Here is a 19137-nt window from a genome sequence, read left to right as displayed (position 1 = left end):
TTGAGCGCTACAAGGCTCGTTGGATGGTCCGTGGTTTTCGGCAGCGCGCTGGAGTCGACTTCACCGAGACGTTTGCCCCGGTTGTCAAACCGGGCACGATCCGCACAGTTCTCCAGCTGGCAGTTTCCCGAGGCTGGACGGTTCATCAGATGGATGTCTCCAACGCCTTCCTTCACGACCATCTTGAGGAGCAGATTTACTGTGAGCAGCCGACCGGTTTCGTCGCCGCATCTCTTCCTGGGCATGTGTGTTTGCTGTCCCAGTCTCTCTACGGGCTCAAGCAAGCACCTCACGCCTGGTACCAGCGTATCGCTGGGTTCCTTCAGACACTGGGCTACAGCGTCACTCGCTCGGATGCCTGATTGTCCGTCTATCACCGCGGTGACACGACTGCATATTTGCTCCTCTACGTCAACGACATCATCCTGACGGCCTCCTCCGCAGTCCTTCTTCAACAGATTACTCCCCGGCTGTGTGATGAGTTTGCCATCAAGGACCTGGACGTATAGCTGGCCAAATGGGCCGGGTTTTTTGGGCCGGTCCGTGAGCACGCCGGCACGGCCCGCCTTGGGCCAGGCACGGCACGGGCTAAACAGGCCGGGCCAGGCACGCGGCACGCCCTGGGCCGTGCCTGGGCCTGGAGGCTGGGCACGCAGGCCGGCACGACATGGCCCGATTACTTTTTTTTATACATTTATATATGGCCCAATATCTAAAAATAGGCTAAAAACGCTCACTGTGTCAAATAACAGGCTAAAAATATGCAGCCCACCGTGCTAAACGGGCCAACATGCCGGTCCGTTTACTAACTGGGCCGTGCCTGGGCCTGGGGGCGCAGCACGCGGGCCGGCACGACACGGCCCGTATATTAATCGTGCCCTGGCGGGCCGTGCCGGGCCAGGCACGATTATGATGGGCTGGGCCGTGCCGTGCCGGGCCGGGCCATTTGGCCAGGTATACCTTGACGCTCTACATTATTTTCTTGGCATTGAGGTCATTCGGCGACCCGACGGCTTCTTTCTTCATCAGCAGAAGTATGCGCACGAGCTACTTGAGCGTGCCGGCATGCTCAATTGTCACCCTGTTGCTACTCCTGTTGACACGAAGGCCAAGGTTTCTGCTCTCGAGGGCTCTCCCGCGTCGGATGCTCCCTTCTACCGGTCCATTGTTGGTGCTCTTCAGTATCTGACTCTCACTCGGCCGGATTTACAGTATGCTGTTCAGCAGGTGTGTCTGCATATGCACGCCCCTCATGACTCAAATTGGACCCTCGTGAAGTGGATTCTCCGTTACATCCGCGGCACGATGGCTTTTGGGCTTACTCTCACGGCGTCCACTTTTCTGGAGATGGTGGCCTACTCCGACGCGGACTGGGCCGGCTGCCCTGACACCCGTCTGTCCACCTCTGGCTACTGCGTTTACCTCGGTCCTTCACTCGTCTCGTGGTCGTCCAAGCGACAACCTACGGTTTCGCGCTCTAGCGCGGAGGCTGAGTACCGAGTTGTGGCTAACGCCGTCGCCGAGTGCACCTGGCTACGACAGTTACTTCAGGAGTTGCATCATGACGTCTTCCAGGCTACGGTTGTCTACTGTGACAACGTTTCTGCGGTGTACCTTTCCGCCAACCCCGTTCATCATCGTTGGACTAAGCACATTGAGCTGGACATTCACTTTGTGCGCGAGCAGGTGGCCCTTGGACGTATTCGGGTCCTCCATGTTCCGACTGCACAACAGTTCGCCGATGTGATGACTAAGGGACTGCCGACTTCCACCTTCGACGAGTTTCGTTCCAGTCTCTGCGTCTCCGGCGCCGCTTCGACTGCGGGGGGTGTTGAATATATTGTGTACGTATATATTGTGTATTGGGTCCACCTTCTAGTTCCTTTGTATAGTTGAGGTTGTGGCTCCTTCTATACTCATATATACGTGCCTGGTGCACCGATCAATGCATTGTGTTGCACAGACTATTCTTTTCTTTCTACAATCGATCACTTGATTCATATCACTTTAAGATTCTTCATGCCCATCCCATAACGCGTAACACAAGCTAACCAACCACTTCCAAGTCCCCTGCCCCAACACCCCCACCCATCGCCATCCTTTGAGCCCACCCATCGCCATCCTTTGAGTCAATTTGCTGGGACTGGGGACGGCGGTGGTGGCGGAGCTGCAATGGCGGCTGGTGACGGAGATGCGACAGTGTGCCCCCGTGCTGCAACCACGGGGTGGTCGGGAGATGCAATGGCGACCTCGGCCACGATGATGACCTCGGGCACGACAATGGCGACTTGTTGTGGCGCGCCGGCACGAGCAACCGAGGGCAAGCGTGGGTCACGAGGACGGTCGACGAGCGCATGTTGTTCTTTTTTCTTTTTTTTTTCTTTTGTGAGACGAACGAATGATTGTACAGTTTAAAAGTGGCGTATCGTGTGGTAGTGCAGCGACCGGCCCAAATTTGGGCCGGCACCAGCACCTATCACTCGCCTAAGCAGTACTGCGCCTAAGGAATAATGGGCAATATGTTCATGCTTTAACAGGTTCAGTAATCACACAATATATGCAGGCAGTCACTCATAGAAGCACCAGAACACTGCACGAGACATCAGAAATAAAAACACACATGATATTCCAATGTTTCTTTTATTTCACATGATTCCCTTGATGATTGTGTCACCAACTTATTTTGTTTCACTGCTTACATGAACCAGAAGGAGTTTGCAAGCATTATTACTTTCCCTAGTTGGATGCTCATTTCAGGATGCCAGATGCTTTGTAGGATTCGACGCTGTCTCCGAGGGTCTTCTCTACAGGCCTGAAGGTGCACCCTAGCTTCTGAAGTTTCTCTGAACTCATAACGTTACCTTCTTCCACCTCCGTAAAGCTGCAAAGCAATTCGGAGAGAGCAAGTTGCGCCCAAGTTAAGTATGGAAAAACATTTGTCAGAAGGAAAAAAAGAAGCAGGATACTTCCATATCGTAAGCATTTTATGATATGGTGACAACATCTTCTGTTAAAAGTTTTTACATTTCATATCGTAAAATAATGTACTAAATTGTATGTGTAGTTGCTATTACACTTTGAAAAAACTGACAAACTTGCTTATCTCAGGAAAACATAGATAGAATTATATTTATCCTTCCTTTTCAGGGGGTGCCATCTAGCTTGTGAGGATTGAAATAGTAGTAAGATGAAACAAATTTGCCTGCTGAGAAAGGCGCTTACTTTTTGGGATAAGTGTATGTTGGATATAAGGTCTTCAGAAAGCTTATGACATCAGAGACTTTTATTCGTACTGGACTGCAGATGTACCGTCCAGATGCCGCTGGATTTTTATATGCCAGAAGAAGAGCATCGGCAACATCACGAACATCTACCAGATTCCAGCTTCTATTTTCCACAGTCTCATGTTCTCCTGCAAAAGATAAGTATTTCATTTTACTGAAACAAAACTACATACACGCCTAAACTAGTTTGGTCTTTTGAACAACTTTGATTTTAAAAGTACAAAGGTCCATTGTGCTATGCTTGGTTCAGTTAGAAACAAGCAACAGAGGGCAGACATCATCTTCTGATGCCCAAGTTTAAACAGAGCAATATTGACTCATTTTTGTACTGTTTCATATAAGGGCATGTATAAAACAAGCGAACCCTAAGATAAACACACCCACCTTTGAGATATTTAAGGAGAATTTTGCTGCTCGCATTCACTGTAGACTGCATCAAGGGGCCAAGTACCAACGATGGTAAAATGGCTACAACATCCAGCCCAGTTTTTGCTGCATAAGCAAAAGCCTCACGCTCTGCACGCGTTTTGGAAAGCAAATACCAGTCCTGCCAGAATGACAACACAGATAACTTATTTCAAACAGGTCATCCAGAGCAAGGAAGGAATTACAACGAGATACCAGGAATAGTTTGTGCAGTTTGCTGAAGAACATCATATTGTTAGCACACAAAGGTTTACCAAATGCAAAGGCTTACTTACCTCACCCTTTCTGCAGAGATCCTCGTCTGACCAGCTGTCTTCAGTAAATACTTTGCCCTTAGGCCAGTTAGGATTATTGAACACAGCGGCACATGAAGACACTATGACAACTCGCTTAACTTTTGCCTCGTAGCAAGCCTTCAACACATTCAGTGTGCCTGTTACAGCAGGGGCTATAACTTCTTCCTACAAACAAGTAGAAGTGGGCAATAGATTGTTAGAATACACACTTGAATTTGCACACCTCACTCACACGTTATATGCCCTGAATTCAGTATGTCTCCTATGAATAAGAAATGGTCCCTTTTTAGCAGAATCCTTGCATCGATCTAGGCCTCCTCAGTTTACCTCAAAACCCCATTAAACTGTGAAGCACGTGTTCTTGAGAAAATCACCTCGGGATTCGTTGATCTGCCAGAAGGGACAGGGCTAGCAACATGGAAGACGCCCTCACAGCCGGCAACCGCCGACGCAATGCTGTCGTAGTCCATCAGGTCAGCGCTAAGCAGCTGCAGCCTTTCCCCAGCACCTTCTAGCGCCTTGAGATGAGAATTCTTGGCATTACCTGCAGCATGCGGGCACACACCACCACCATCACAACCCTTGCAATTTTTCAGAAATTCAAGAGCTACAATACAACGTCGGAGGTCAGCAACTACATGTCAACGTTCGGTTCTCATTTTTCAGCAACTATACATTCTATCGATCTATTCATAATCCTACATACTCCTGCATAAGCATATATAGATCTTCGATGGCACAGCCCAGATGAAAAAGAATATTCGGGAGTTGGTAGGAAGGGCTGGCCGTCGGATTGAAGCGAGGAGGTCGAGGGCTCTTACCGGGATCGCGCACGGTGCCGCGGACGGTGTAGTGGGGCTTGGAGAGGAGGAGCTTGACGAGCCACGAGGCGACGAAACCCCCTGCGCCGGTCACGCACACAACGCTCGTCTTCGCCGCCGCCTCCATGCTCCTCTCTCCCTCTCTCTGTCTCTGTCTGACTCTTATGCTCTACTAGTAGACTAGTACTGCTCACACTGCGCGGCGGTAAGCCGGTAACGGTGGTAGTGGTAAGTGCGTTTTTGTGGGTTTTTTCACTGTTCTAATCCATCTGGCAAACTTTAGCACGATTTGACCCGCTTCTGAAACTTTTTTCGTATCTGACCCAAACCGAGACGCCAACATTCGCGGCGTTCTGCTTGCACTGAAGACGCCGCGGACCCTGGCGTTTGGCACTGGCCCACCTCTCTGGTTAGCAGTTTGACCGTCCGACGTGGCAAGTGTCGACCCCGACCCTAGACGCCGTGAACCTTGGCGTCTACCCCCCCCCCCCGAGAGATAAGTGGTCACGAGAAAAGTGTGTGGGGCCTCTCCACACACTCTCCCAATCTTCCATCCCGAGAAAGAAGAACAAAGGAGAGCTCCCTCCTCTCTCTCCCACCTCAAGGCTCACTCAAATCCCACTCCAAATTTGATTTTCCTCCGTGGATCTTTCTCTCCCTTGTTGTTTGAGTTAATCTCGCCCGGATCCCTAAATTTTGTTGGTAATTTCTTGTTATTTTAGTGGCATTATGTAACCCTAGGTGGCACCTTAGTTTCTGGATTTATTCAAATCCTTTGGTATTGGATGACTTGTAATTAATATGTAGTTGTGGTAGTAGTAATGGGATATGAATTTTGTGGGTACAAATGATGGATTTGATAAATATGATGGTTATGGTTAGGTTATGTGTTAAGCTAATGACATGATTTATTTAGTACATAAGTTTTAATTTGTTTTTGATACACAACTCATTAGGATATATAGCTGTCATTGCTTCATTAGAGTTGCATAGTTTTTGCAACTATGCATTATAATTGTCATTTCATCTTGTTTGTTGTCCCTTTTAGATGGATGATAGACTTGTTAATGTTTCATTATTTGGACAAAACGTCATTTGTGACCAAAACTGCAAGTGACAACGAGGAAGTGGTGGTATTCGACACAAGTCCTAGTTATGATGAGGTTGTTATTAAAGTAAGAGATAAGTTGAATTGGATGGACCCCAATGATAAAGTTGAATTAATAGGAAGGTATGATGTTGGGGTGGGAACAAAATCTCGACTGAAGAATATGCCTATCATCTCCGAGTTGCATTGGGGGATATACAAGGGTAAAGTTGCGGCCTCGGAAGACATGTCACTTGAATTGTTTGCTACGAAGGGGCAAGGTTCGCGGCTTAATATTGACTTGAACCGCCAAGTGTCCTCCCCGTGTAGAAGTGTGGCTCGTGTTGTGGATAGTGCCGAGGTCTATGCCCCCAATACTTCTAGCCAACTGCCACCTAGCCAAGAAAATGAAGTTGTTGGGCATGCTCTTGAAAAAGTTAATGAACAATATGTTGATGGTCATGGTGATGTCCAATGTGGTCATGGTGATGATGATGATGACATGCATGAGGATGAGACTCATGCAAATGAGAAGGAGAAAAAGGAATGACTGAAGCATGAGGCGGACATGGCATGCAAAAACAAGAAGATGGCTCAAGAGGAGGAGAGAGTTAGGAAGCTTGAAAGGGCTCGTCTTGCACTAGAGGATGGATGCAGTGATGATGATGAGCAAGAGGATGAGATTCATGGCAATGACATCGATGACTTGGAAGCGTTTGTCAGGCAGCAGGACATGGACCGTGAGATCCCATATGGTCGTGCATATGCATATGACTCGGATGATGAAGGTCCGGAGGAAGAACTGGACGTGGATGGATTCACGGAGAGAGAGAACCGTATACACACAGAGGTGACCGGTTTGGAAATAAGAACTCCATTGTTTCGTGATCTCAGGCTGGCCCACAAGGCGGTAGTTGATGGTGGCATGAGTAAGGCGATAGAACCAAGAGCTTGCCCGGAACCGGGCGAACCAAGGGTCAAGGGTGAAGACGAGAATGCTTACTTGAAGAAAGGGTTGAAGTTTGTGAGTTTGCAGGCCTTCAAAGTATGGCTAAGTGACTATGCTATTAGGAACCATAGACCATATCTTGTTGGGCACTCGGACCAAAAAGTGCGTTACTCCATCCATTGTGACAAAGAAGGATGCCCATGGGCGGTCCATGGAAGAAGAATTAAAACCGGGCAATGGCTATTAACAAGTTGTGTGTGTACTCACTCGTGCAGGCCACCGTCAGAAAAGAAGCCTAAAACACATCGTCAACTCACGTCTGAGTTTCTCGGGTTTAAATTAATGAAAGAAGTATCAAGTGATCCAACCGTGAAGGTGAAGCTCCTCATGACGACGGTGAAAAAAATGTTTGGATACAAAGTCAAGTATGGGAAGACATGGAAGGCCAAGTCAAATGCTTTAAGGATGTTGTATGGTAGTTGGGAAGAAGCATACAATCGCCTCCCGCGGTTGTTGGGAGCGATTGCCCATAGGAACCCCGGCATGTACCATGTGGTCAAGGATGATGGTCATGGGGTGTTTCACCGTGCCTTCTGGAGTTTCGGACAATGCATCACGGCCGTTAAGCATTGCCGTCCGGTTTTGTCTATTGATGGTACATTCTTGACCGGCCGATACAAGGGCACAATCATGGTAGCAATGGCGCACTCCTCCAATGACAATGTGTTGCCAGTGGCATTTGGTTTGGTGCCCTTCGAGCACCAAGACAACTGGGAGTGGTTCATGCGTCATGTTAGGGAAAATGTCATTGGTGATAGAGAAGTGTGCATTACATCAGACCGGCACCAAGGCATACTGAAAGCCATGGACATTGTTATTCCAGGACTTCCAAAGCTCCACCATCGATGGTGCATGAGGCATTTCGTGGCAAACTTTTACAGGGCATGTAAGAGCAAGGAGTTGTGCAAGGATCTAACCCATGTTTGCGTGGCCTTTAGCACCGGTGCGTTCACCATTCGCTATGACAAGCTCTAGGAAGCTGCAAACGAAGGAGGGAAAGATTTCTTAACACGAAATTTTCCGGAGAAACACAAGTGGGCACGCGCTCATGACGAAGGAGGTTGGAGATATGGAGACATGACCAGTAACATGGTCGAATGTTTTAACAATGTTCTCAGAGGTGCCCGCCCATTGCCAGTGACTGCAATAGTGGAATATACTTTCTTCAAGCTTAATGAGTATTTTCTGATGCATTCAGAGGAAACCGTGAAGTGGATTGGTGAAAAAATGGAATATCCACCAAAGGTTGAAGAGTGGATGATGTTACAACAAAGCAAGTCCTCGGCACAGAAACTTAGGCTATTCAACACCTACGATTTGACATACCAAATCGACGAGCATGGTGGGACAACAAGAGATGGTATGTCATATGGTGGTCGTGCATTCGAGGTGCACCTTAAGAGACGGTGGTGTCAGTGCGAGAGGCCTAGTAAGTATCATTGGCCATGCTCTCATCTTTTGACGACGGCATCGTCAAGAAATATACATGTGTCTGATGGGACAACCGTGAGGATGCATGAGTTCGATCTTGAAGCTACTAGGTTGACATGGGCCCCTAGATTCCAACCCTTCCTAGACCCATCGCAGTGGCCTGACTATAATGGCCCGGAGCTTAGGCCCGATCCTTTGCTGAAGGTTGAGCCCAAGGGTAGAATCAGACAAAAACGGTTGAGAGGCGATATGGACAACCTAGCTGGATACACTGGCATGAACCAATTTGGTAGCGGGCACTTTATGGAGCCTCCGGACACTATCAATTGTGATCAATGTGACAATCAGGGACACAATGTGAGAACATGCTCTAAGAAAAGGAAAACATCAAAGAAGGGCAATCCAACCACGAGTCAGGCAGGTGGTGGCAGAGGGGGTTCCGGTGGTCGTAGAGGGGGTTCCGGTGGTCATAGAGGTGGTTCCCGTGCTGCTAGAGGCCCTAGAGGAGGTGCTAGGAGTGGACAATGTGGTAGAGGTGGCGCTAATGGAGGCCCTAGAGGGGGTAGTAGTGGTGCTCGTAGAGGTGGTTCCGGTGGTGGTACAAGAGTACGGAGGACTGATAACGGGTCGGCGTTTGGTTATTTGCATAATCCAAATGGTTGACCAATTTTGAATGGTAAATATTTGTTCATTCTTTTCTTGTTTTCTTGTATTGTGTTTTTTTGCATTTAGTTTGTTCATGTAATTTTCTAACAATTCTTCTTCTCATAGGCATGGCTTCATCCGGTTCCACGACGAGGCCACGGTGCGCTGACCAAGAGGACATGCCGAACAAGTGGGAGGAGGCAAGGTTGGACAAGACAAAGGAGAAGGATATGAAAACCCCTTCATGTTGGTGTGCAGATGAGTGCAAGGTGAAGGTCTCCACTGACCGGAAGAAGTCGTGGACGGAAGGAAGAAGATATTCTGTGTGTCCCAACTATGCACATGATCGCGCGCGTCCCATTAACGCCTATGACATCCCACCGGTATGTTAGAAAAGTAGGCTATTCTCCATTATGATTCATTTTATATTACTAACAAAAACTTGTTTTGTGTGTAGTCACCTCCTCCTCTTTGCAAGTACTTCACATGGATAGATCATGAAGTGCCAGAAGATGTCCAAAAAGACCAACTTCAAGATTGCCTTAGGAGACAGCGACGGTTTGAAGAATCCTTACAGAGAGCCGAGGACGAGGAACGTCGTGAGAGGGAGAGGAAGGAGCGGAAGAAGCGTGAGGAGGAGAGGGCGCGCAAAGAGAAGGCAGCTCGTCAAGAGGAGAGGGCAAGAAAGCTTGCGAGGGCTCGCGAGGCACAAGAGGAGGATGAGGCACGCGACAAGAAGGGGAAATGGCCGCGTGTGACCCAATAAAGACTTGAATGTGCTATTTGAGGATTGTATCATGAATTTGTGATGAACTATGTCATGGACCTATTGTGCTATTTGATGGGAACTATGTAATGAACCTAAGTTATGCTATTTGATCGGAACTATGTAATGAACCTAAGTTATGCTATTTGATGGGAACTATGTAATGAACGTAACTTTCTTATTAGTTGTCCATGTGGTGAATTGTGCAACAAAATTGTCATATATCAGACGCCAGAAATGCTCTGTTCTGCCCAGATGTCAGAAATGCTCTGTACCACCACGGTCTCGCCAATTAGCACTTACGGTGGTGCCGGTCAAAGCTTCTCCATTGATTGGAAGGCCACTGATCATCGCCATGTCCTCCATCACGGTCATCTCTCCACATGACAAGTGGAACGAGTGTGTCTCTGGCCTCCAACGGTCAATAAGTGCGGTCATCGCCCCATGGTTGATCGACGGAGCGTGTCGCTTGAACTGAAGCACGAACGGGAGAAGGCCCAATCTCTCGAAGTATGGCTCATACCGCTCGTCGCACGGCCAGTCGTGGGCACTATGACCCCTCATGCGCATAGGTGTTAGTTCCTGCAAAATAGCATTGCATTATGGTTAGTGCCTAGCAAAACTGACAAGTAATAACCAAGAATTCAAATAGATTGAGTCTTACACCGTTATTCTCAATGTCCCGCGCACGATGCTCTTTGTCGTACCCTTTATGAAGACCGTCGTACCACCGTTCCCCCGCCATCCTACAAATCAAGCATGAACAAATGAAACATACATAACACTATATAACATCCTACATATCATATATTTGGCATAACAACATCAACATAAATGCATATCTCAATGGCAACATAACAAAACCTGTTTATCTATATATGACAAAATCTGAATGCACGGGGCAACATATCTCAATGTCAAGATAACAAGACCAATTATCTATATATGACAAAATATCAATGGCAACATATTTCAATGGCAACACAACATAACAAAGTCTCAATATAACATCCTAATTATATGACCATATCTCAATGAGAATCAAGCATACAAAATACACAAATATGTTAGAATTTTATTTCAAGCAATCATCTATCTAAATCCATATACATAGCAACTAAAATTAAAATGCCCAACCCTATCACAAATGCCTTCTCTTCCCAATCCTACCATATAAACACATGCCAACTCTTCTAAAGTATACAACATACCTACATGACCAAGCCATGGGCTCCCCTTTCTCAAAAAAGTGCAAAGAATACGAATCCTAGGGTTCTAACAAGTATGAATTAATGCTGCCAAAATACAAGTTTTGAACCCAAAATAATCGGAGGATCTGGTGGAGAATACCTCAAGGAAGATGGGGAGGCTCAAATCCACACTTTTGATGAAGAGAATAAGCGATTTGGGGTTGATTTGGGTGAGAGGAGGAGAGAAGCGGAGCTTCTGTAGCCGCCGCCGCGAGGAGGAAGACGTCTCCTGCGTCTTGATGGGTTGGGCTGCACCCGAGCCGGCTCGGGCCAGTTTTCTGCTCTCCAGGGGTAAACGCCAAGGGCCATGGCGTTTAACCCTTTGCCACGTCGGACGGTCAAACTGGCTGACCAGGGAGGTGGGCCAGTGCCAAACGTCAGGGTCCGCGGCGTCTTCAGTGCAAGCAGAACGCCATGGATGTTGGCGTCTCGGTTTGGGTCAGATATGAAAAAAGTTTTAAAAGCGGGTCAAATCGTGCTAAAGTTTGATGGGTTAGAACAGTGAAAAAACCCTGTTTTTGTAGTGCGCGTGAGGAGGAGCTTGCTGCGTGATTCCAGTGCCACGCACAGTGTCTTTGCCACGCGCTGCGCTGCGTGAGGAAACGAATCAACGATTCCCCCGACCGCTCCTACTGTTCTTGGAAAGACTTTTTTTTTTTGAGATGTTCTTGGAAAGACTTTGATTTCGTAACGCTCGTTCCATCTCATCGCTGTCTCCGTCTATAACAAGTAACGATGCGTGCGTTGTTAGTGGAGGAAAACAAGAACAATGGCACAGGCCTAGCGCACACAGGGCAGGATTACTGGTAGAGTAGTAAAAACCAAGAAGAACAGAACATCTTGTAGCTGAATCTGCTGGCTGCTGACGAAGAGGACACTCCTGCGTACCGCTGCACCGGCGTGGCAGCGGCAGGGTGCAGTGTCGTGTAGCATGGGCACTGAGCGGTCCTTCCCTATCCCTTCGGCACGCCTGCACTGACCTGACCCTGTTCATTGTCTTCATTCGTGCTCTCAAAATTGAATACAACATGCTAAACGTCAAATTCGGGCCTTAGGATGCCCGTGACGTTCTGGGGCCCATGCAAACAGTGACCGGGCACATCCTATTTGTCTGCATCCACAGGCGCGTCCCCGATATTCGAACCCCAAATCCAAGCAACATTACTGTAGCTAAACACGACAAACACGCTTAATACAAACAAATAGACTAAATTCATCTGGTACATCCATATCATAGTTTATCGCTAGACGGATCAAACTTCAACGGCGACTGCAAATTTATACTACAAATGACTAAAAACATAAATCAGGCATAGATAAAAATGGAGAAGGGTGGAGAAAATCACAATTTCCACATTGGCCCCTTCCCCTTGCGGTCGCTGGTGCGGCTGTGCCCTTCCGTATAGGCGTCGACGTGCGGTGGTGTATCTTCGTCGATGCTAGAGCTGGAGCCGTCCGTGACGTCCGATTCGTCGGAGCACATTTGGCCCGTCAGCCTCCAAGCAGGCGGTCCTGCTCGTTTGCATGCATGTAGGATCAAAAGTATGTTTAGAGGACGGGTATTAGACTACTTAACCAAATAAAAATATTTCATTTTCTCAATTTTAGTTGTGGACAGATTTTAGCAATTATGACAAGTCAAACAATCAACCTACACATGCAATTCTAAGACTATAGCAACGGAAATTAAACATTGCATATGAAGGTAAAGGAAAGGGTTTGGAGAAGACAAACGCAATGGAGACACGAAGATTTTTGGCGTGGTCCCGATAGGTGGTGCCACTAGTAGAAAACGACCCATTTCGCCCGGTTCCAGAGGCCCTTTAGCCCCGATTCAGAACCGGGACTAAAGGGTCGGGACTAAAGCCCACAACTTTTAGCCCCGGTTCACTTATGAACCGTGATAGATGAGGCCCCACGTGGCCACTGCGGGGCGCCCAGTCAGGAGGATCTTTAGTCCCGGTTGGTAATACCAACCGGGACCAATAGGCCTCCACGCGTCAGCAGCTGGGAGGAGTTGGTTTTTTTTTGAAAGGGGGGGGGGGTTAGGGGGTTTGGAGGGTTAATTTAGAGGTTTCATATTGTGTTAGCTAGCTAATAGAGAAAAGTGACCTCTCTTTATCTTCGTTCTTGGTCGACGCTAGCTACTGTACGTATAGAGAGAACTCGACACGCTAGCTAGTAAGCAAATGAAGAAACCATTAAGTACACAAGATCGTCATGAACATATACAGAGAGAAGTGACCTCTCTTTCTCCGAGAGATTGGTCGAACAACAAGTTTTCGTATACCTATCCGACACTACTAGCTACATATATACAATATAATATCTCTTACAAACCCTAACATCTAAGGTCTATATCAACTTCCACATGGTATTCTCAGGCTTTATGTATGACGTGGTCAAGAAAGAATCCTGCCAATTCCTCTTAAATAGCTCGTATGCGATCATGTGGTAGGAGTTCATCCCGCATTTGCCACATCTAATTTAAAGAAGTGTGTCAATACATATATATGAATGAAACTCAACACAAATGATGGTAATAAAATAAAATTGCGAATTCTTTTGTTTACGTGCATCATATTATTTTTCAGAGTAGCCCGCTTAGAGGTCGTCGAGTTGTAGATGAACTCGCAAACATAGTATCCACAAAAATCATTTCCGGCTTCTTGCCACAAGCACTTTACGAGAAATAGAGTTCAATCAAACTGATAATTAAGCATGCTAAATGGTATTGATAAAACTAGCTAGAATCAATGGGAGATGCACGGAACTAGCTAGTTGTACTTACTTTCGCGTATGTAAATCGCAGCTCCGTCGGCAGTCCCGGCGTAATTACGGTGAACTCTTTCCAAACCCTGCTAGACAAAGAGAACAATTACTTGATATCAGGAAATGAACAAAGTTGCCGATATGGTGCGATAATGATCGATTGAACTTACTTCTAGAGCATATCAGTCATGTCCGCATACTCGTGGGGATCTTTTCGTCTCGAGTCTAAGACAGTTACTATTCCCCGTTCAAGCTTACTCTCTAGCAGAATAAAGTGGAATTTGCGCACGCATGCATAACTCATCAATTACATTACTATAATTAACCTCGAGTAAGGGAAACCGAATATGCACAAGACAATAACACTCACTTGATGTTGTAAGGAAAGAGTATTTTATCTTTGTTTTGATTTTTAAGCAACGATTGTAGTAAGTTGTCCTCGGTTTCTGCAACATTGTTTTTATCCGTCCATTCATGTATGATATTTGGGTTAATGAACCCAATGTCATAGATATCTGCTTTTCTGCATTCGACGATCTTCAACCTACATAATATAGTGATGATAATTATATATACATGCAATGAAAGAGCTGAGCTATATATAGAGACTTAATTCCAGAAGTAGTACTTATAGACAGTAGCAAGTCACGAGTGTTTTGTCGAGTGCCTTTTGATTGTATAACTGGAATAACTCGTCAAATTCAACAGACAACAGATCCATTCCAATGAGGTCATGCTGCTCTTTAACTCTCAGCGCCATAGTATCCTTCCCACACTATCTGCAGATTTGCATGTACCATTCATGCAATCTTCGCATCATCGTTGTTAGAGGCGGATGATCTGGTTTGATGAGAGGCTTCCCGTACTCATATTTGAAGGGGTCCGCCTCCATTGTTTCAAACTCTATATCATCGGTCAGGTAATCAGCAGGATTGGTACCGGGCACCATCCCCGAATGATTAGCAACGATATTGCTAGACACCTTGAGCGGGGGCACGTTTGCTTTGCCTGTTCGCCGAGCTGGGGAATTTTTTTCCCACTTCTTCATTCTGCTAACCTTGGATCACTGCAAGTACTTCCTGACCGCTCTACTTCCTTATATGTCCTTTCAATAGTGCGCACATAGTTGGAATCCGGCGGAGGCGGTGGTGGTTGCTTCAGGGCATCGATAGTCCACTTCACTTTCACCGGATCTACCGTTTCCTTCGGAGGTGGAGGTTTCCTTGCAAAAAAGTCCCTCACTTGGGCACGGCTGATGTACTCGTTTTTCTTGTCGGTCCTCTCATATGGTAACTTTTCCGGAGCCTTGAGAGATGGACCGTATTTGAATTACTTCCCTACTGCTTGTACTGCTAGTAGCCAGAGCGGCGACCTCTCTCTTCCACCATTGCTGACGCGGTGGAGTCCGCTGACACGTCGGAGGAGGCAGAGTGCTCCGACACGCCAGAGGAGGCGGAGGAGGAGTCGCACTGCCCTCACGCACCGGAGGAGGCAGAGTGCTCGTCGGAGGAGGTGAAGAAGGAGCCGGAGTGCCCTGATCGCTCGCCGGAGGAGGAGGCAGAGTGCCCTGACTCATCGGAGGAGGATGCGTCCAGTTTGGAAGCTTGATGTACTCCTTCCTCCATAGACATGTACTCCATAAAGCAGCTCTCAGATGAATCACCCCTTCACCTGTAGGGTGGTCAAGCTCCAGCTCATGAAATCCCTCCATTATTTCATCCACCGTCACAACAGCATAGCCATGTGGAATCGTACGACAGTGAAAAGTTCCGTCAGCTAGAGGAGGTGCAACAGAGCCGAGAGCCGCCTTCAAAGTCAGGTTCTGGCATTTCGTTAAAAGCTCACAATGTTGAGTCTCCGTGATAGTATCCACGGGGTAGCGAGGAGCCGTCAAATCAGGCTGGGCTAGCTCCATGGAAGCCACGCTGCTTCTCTGCTGAGATGGCGGGGTAGCTTCTGGGGTAGCTTCGAGCCGCTGAGATGGTTGGCTGGCAGCCGCAAGTTCCTCTAGCTTCGCTAATCTTGCTTTGACCATCTGCATTTTGCTCTGCTCCCCTTTCCTCTTCCTCTCTCGTTTTCTATAACCGCCTGCGTCGGGAAACCCAACCACCCATAGAATGGAGCGTGGTGTGCCTCGTGTTCGTCCAGGGTGCTCAGGATTCCCGAGGGCCTCAGTCAACTCGTCCTTCTCTCTGTCAGGAATGAACGTCCCTTGCCGCGCTGCGGCGATATAATCCGGAAGCTTCTTGACGGGTATTGCAAGTTGCTCGTTCGTCCAATGAAACTCCCCTATTTCTGGGTCCAAAGTTCCCCCAACCCCGAAGAACGAAGTCCTTGAACGGTCTAGCCAGTTCAATGTCGCTGGTTCGACCCCTTTAGCAACTAGGTCTTTCTCAGCTTTGTCCCACAACGGCCGGGCTTTGAGGTAGCCACCTGACCCCGTGTGATGGTGATACATCTTCTTTGCAGCATTTCTCTTGTTTGCCTCTGACATTTTCTTACCCTTCTCCGATGTCTTGTAGGCCACAAATGCGGGCCAGTGATCTCTTATCTAAACAAATCGGCCGGTGTATTCTGGAGTCTTCCCTTTGCCGACAATGTTTGTGTTCAACTCTTTCTTCCACCTCCTAAATAGATCTGGCATCTTCTTAAGAGCAAACGACTTGACCTTTGACTTTATAATTGGCTTATCCGGATCCTCCTCTGGCAGTAGGGTGAAATTTTCCTTCAGCGAGGTCCAATGATCAGCCTTCTGTCTATCTTTGACATAAGAAACTTTAGGGTCGTCGTCCTTAGCCAGCTTATTCCATTGCTGGATGCTGATCGGGATGGTGTCCCTAACAATAGCTCCTCACTAAGAAACAATGCGTCCTTGGTCTACTTGGGTTCAATCGGTTGGCCATCGCCCGCGATTTTTGTGATCGTGTACCTTTCATCCCGGTGCAACCTTTTCTTCGGGCCTCGTCTCGTTACGGAAGTTTGGCTCGATCCGTAGGGCTATAAAAGAAGAAAGAAGCGTTAATATATGTACATACCAAAACAATTAATGCATCGATTAGTCAGCACATGCTTAATTAATATATATACCTCGCCGGACTTTGCAACAGGTACCTCCTCCGTTCGGTTACCGGAGCCATCATCATGGTCTCCTAATTCCTACTCCATTGTTTGATCACCGGAGCCGTCATCCTCTCCTTCCTGACCATCGGTGTCGTTGAGATATGAACATCACGTCTGTCGTGATTATGTCCCCCAACAACTCTTCTTGTTCTAAGTCTCTGTCCGCCATAGTTTCAAACATGAGAGATGGATATATTAGTGGCAAACATAGACCTAGCTAATATCACAACAAGGAATTATATTAGTGGCTTCGATGCTTCTATTGTTTGGGATGGCCTTGACAATGCTTCTAGGGTGTGGGGTGGACTCGACAACGCTCTTTTAACTTGGTAAATTTGGGTAGTCTCGATGCTTCTAGGGTTTGGGGTGACTCTGACAATGCTTTTCCAGTACCGGTTTGGCGAGAGGGGGTTTATCGATCGACGTCCCCCTCATGTTGAAGAGTTACCAGAGTTTTCTATGAACAAAAAAATACTACCTATATATCCACAATGCTTTTTTTCTAGGGTTTGGGGTGGCCTCGATAATGCTTTTTCAGTCTCGGTTTGGGTGGACTCGAGAGTTGGTTGGGCGAGAGCGGGTTGATCGACGTCCCCCCTCATGTCAAAGTTACCGGAGTTTTCTTCTAGGGGTTTGGGTGGCCTCGAGAGTTTGTCGTGTAGGGGCGGGAGGGGTAGGAGATTGACAACACTTTTTTCTAGGGTTTGGGTGGCATCGAGAGTTGGTCGCCCGATATGTCCACCACGATATTGAAGAGTGACCAGAGTTTTCTATGAACAAAAAAAATCCACATGACAACATCTCATCTCATCTCATCTCCACAAAACATCTCATACATCTCATCTCATCTCTAGAAAAAATTCACACTAATTCACACCAACTCACTTTAACTCATTTAACTTTGTAAATATTGTATGAACAAAAAAAATATTCAAAAAATACTACCTATCACATCTAAAAAAATTCTCCATATATATATATACTTCAATCCATCCATCCATCCATATATATACATACATACATACATAAAAATATATACCATATATATACATTGTATGAACAAAAAATAAACAAAAAAATAGGGGGGGCGGCAGGCGACGACGGCTCACAACGAGGGCGATGAGGGCTCGGGGAGGAGGGCTGGCGGGGCGGGGACGACGAGGAGCGAGAGCGGGCTCGGGGACGACATCGGGGGCGGCGACGAGGAGCTAGCTCGGTGAGGAGGGCAAGGAGGTCCGGGGTAGGGGCGCGGCAATGGCGTCAGGGGCGGCGACGCCAACGCCAACGATGGGGCAGGGGCGACGACGGCGTCGGGGACAGCTATGGTGGGGGCGGCGGGCGACGTCGATGTAGTCGGCTTCCTCGGGGGCAACTGCGAGAGATGGAAGTGAAAAATTACTAAGTGTTGCTTATATACCAGAGCCTTTGGTCCCAGTTTGTATCACCAACCGGGACCAATGCTGCCCTTTGGTCCCGGTTCGTAAGACCAACCAGGACCAAAGATCTCTTTTCAGCAGCCCAAAGGGCGGGAAGCAGAAACCTTTGGTCCCGGTTGGTGGCACAAACCGGGACCAATGCCCCCCTTTGGTCCCGGTTTGAGCCACCAACCGGGACCAAAGGTTGGTGCTGCCCGGGGCCAAATGTTTAGTCCCACCTCGCTAGCCGAGAGAGCTCGAGAGTGGTTTATAAGCGCTGTTGCGCCCACCCACTCGAGATCCTCTGAACTGCAGGCTTGCAGGCCTAATTTGACTCTTCTACCTGTGGGCCTATTGGGCCCGCTGCGGGCCTGAATCCTGGCCCAACAAGCTGGTTGGGTTTCTAGTCGTATCCAGGGCATGGTGGCCGAGTAGGTGGCATTTTTTAAAAAAAAATTCCTCATTTTTGTTTTGTTTTTTGCTTTATTTTTTTTATTTTTTTATACTTACTGTTTTTCAGTGATTCTTTTTTGCTTTTAGGTCATAAAAATTATAAACTTTCTGTTAGTGCCATTAGTTTGCAAATGTGAATAGTTTAAATTAGTATTCTTTGAAATTTGTGTGAATCACTAGTTTCTAAATAACTTTACTATAAAAATAGATTTTTTAGTGATTCTTTTTCCTGCTATTTAATATTACTGTGTTTTATCATTTATTCAATTTGGTATTTTTTAGGTTATTTTAAATGTCTATCAAAAACAAATTTTGTTATTTTAGTTTGCTATTATAGCTTTTTAGTTGATTCTTTTTGCTAC

The 19137-nt window shown here is 47.2% G+C and overlaps 1 protein-coding gene across 1 annotated transcript; it reads right to left on the bottom strand.

Moving 5' to 3' along the window:
- Positions 1-2602: 2602 nt before the first annotated feature.
- LOC119340245 (cinnamoyl-CoA reductase 2-like) lies at positions 2603-5005 on the bottom strand. Its single transcript, XM_037612142.1, has 6 exons — positions 4828-5005; positions 4381-4550; positions 3986-4171; positions 3669-3831; positions 3223-3412; positions 2603-2881 (listed from the first exon to the last, which is right to left on the bottom strand). Exons 1-6 carry the CDS (start codon positions 4952-4954, stop codon positions 2749-2751), a joined length of 969 nt encoding a protein of 322 aa, XP_037468039.1. The 5' UTR covers positions 4955-5005; the 3' UTR covers positions 2603-2748.
- Between the last annotated feature and the right edge of the window lie 14132 nt (positions 5006-19137).

This window comes from Triticum dicoccoides, chromosome 7B, assembly GCF_002162155.2.
Source record: "Triticum dicoccoides isolate Atlit2015 ecotype Zavitan chromosome 7B, WEW_v2.0, whole genome shotgun sequence".
Taxonomy (NCBI): domain Eukaryota; kingdom Viridiplantae; phylum Streptophyta; class Magnoliopsida; order Poales; family Poaceae; genus Triticum; species Triticum dicoccoides.
Note: the sequence above shows the minus strand (reverse complement) of the source record. Positions and strands in the feature narration are given on the sequence as shown.

Coding starts and splice junctions, on each gene's coding strand:
- LOC119340245 (XM_037612142.1), bottom strand. CDS start 4,954: ATGGAGGCGGCGGCGAAGACGAGCGTTGTGTGCGTGACCGGCGCAGGG. Junction 4,551..4,827: donor CGGCACCGTGCGCGATCCCG/GTAAGAGCCCTC, acceptor CGCATGCTGCAG/GTAATGCCAAGAATTCTCAT. Junction 3,832..3,985: donor ATCTCTGCAGAAAGGGTGAG/GTAAGTAAGCCT, acceptor TCATTCTGGCAG/GACTGGTATTTGCTTTCCAA.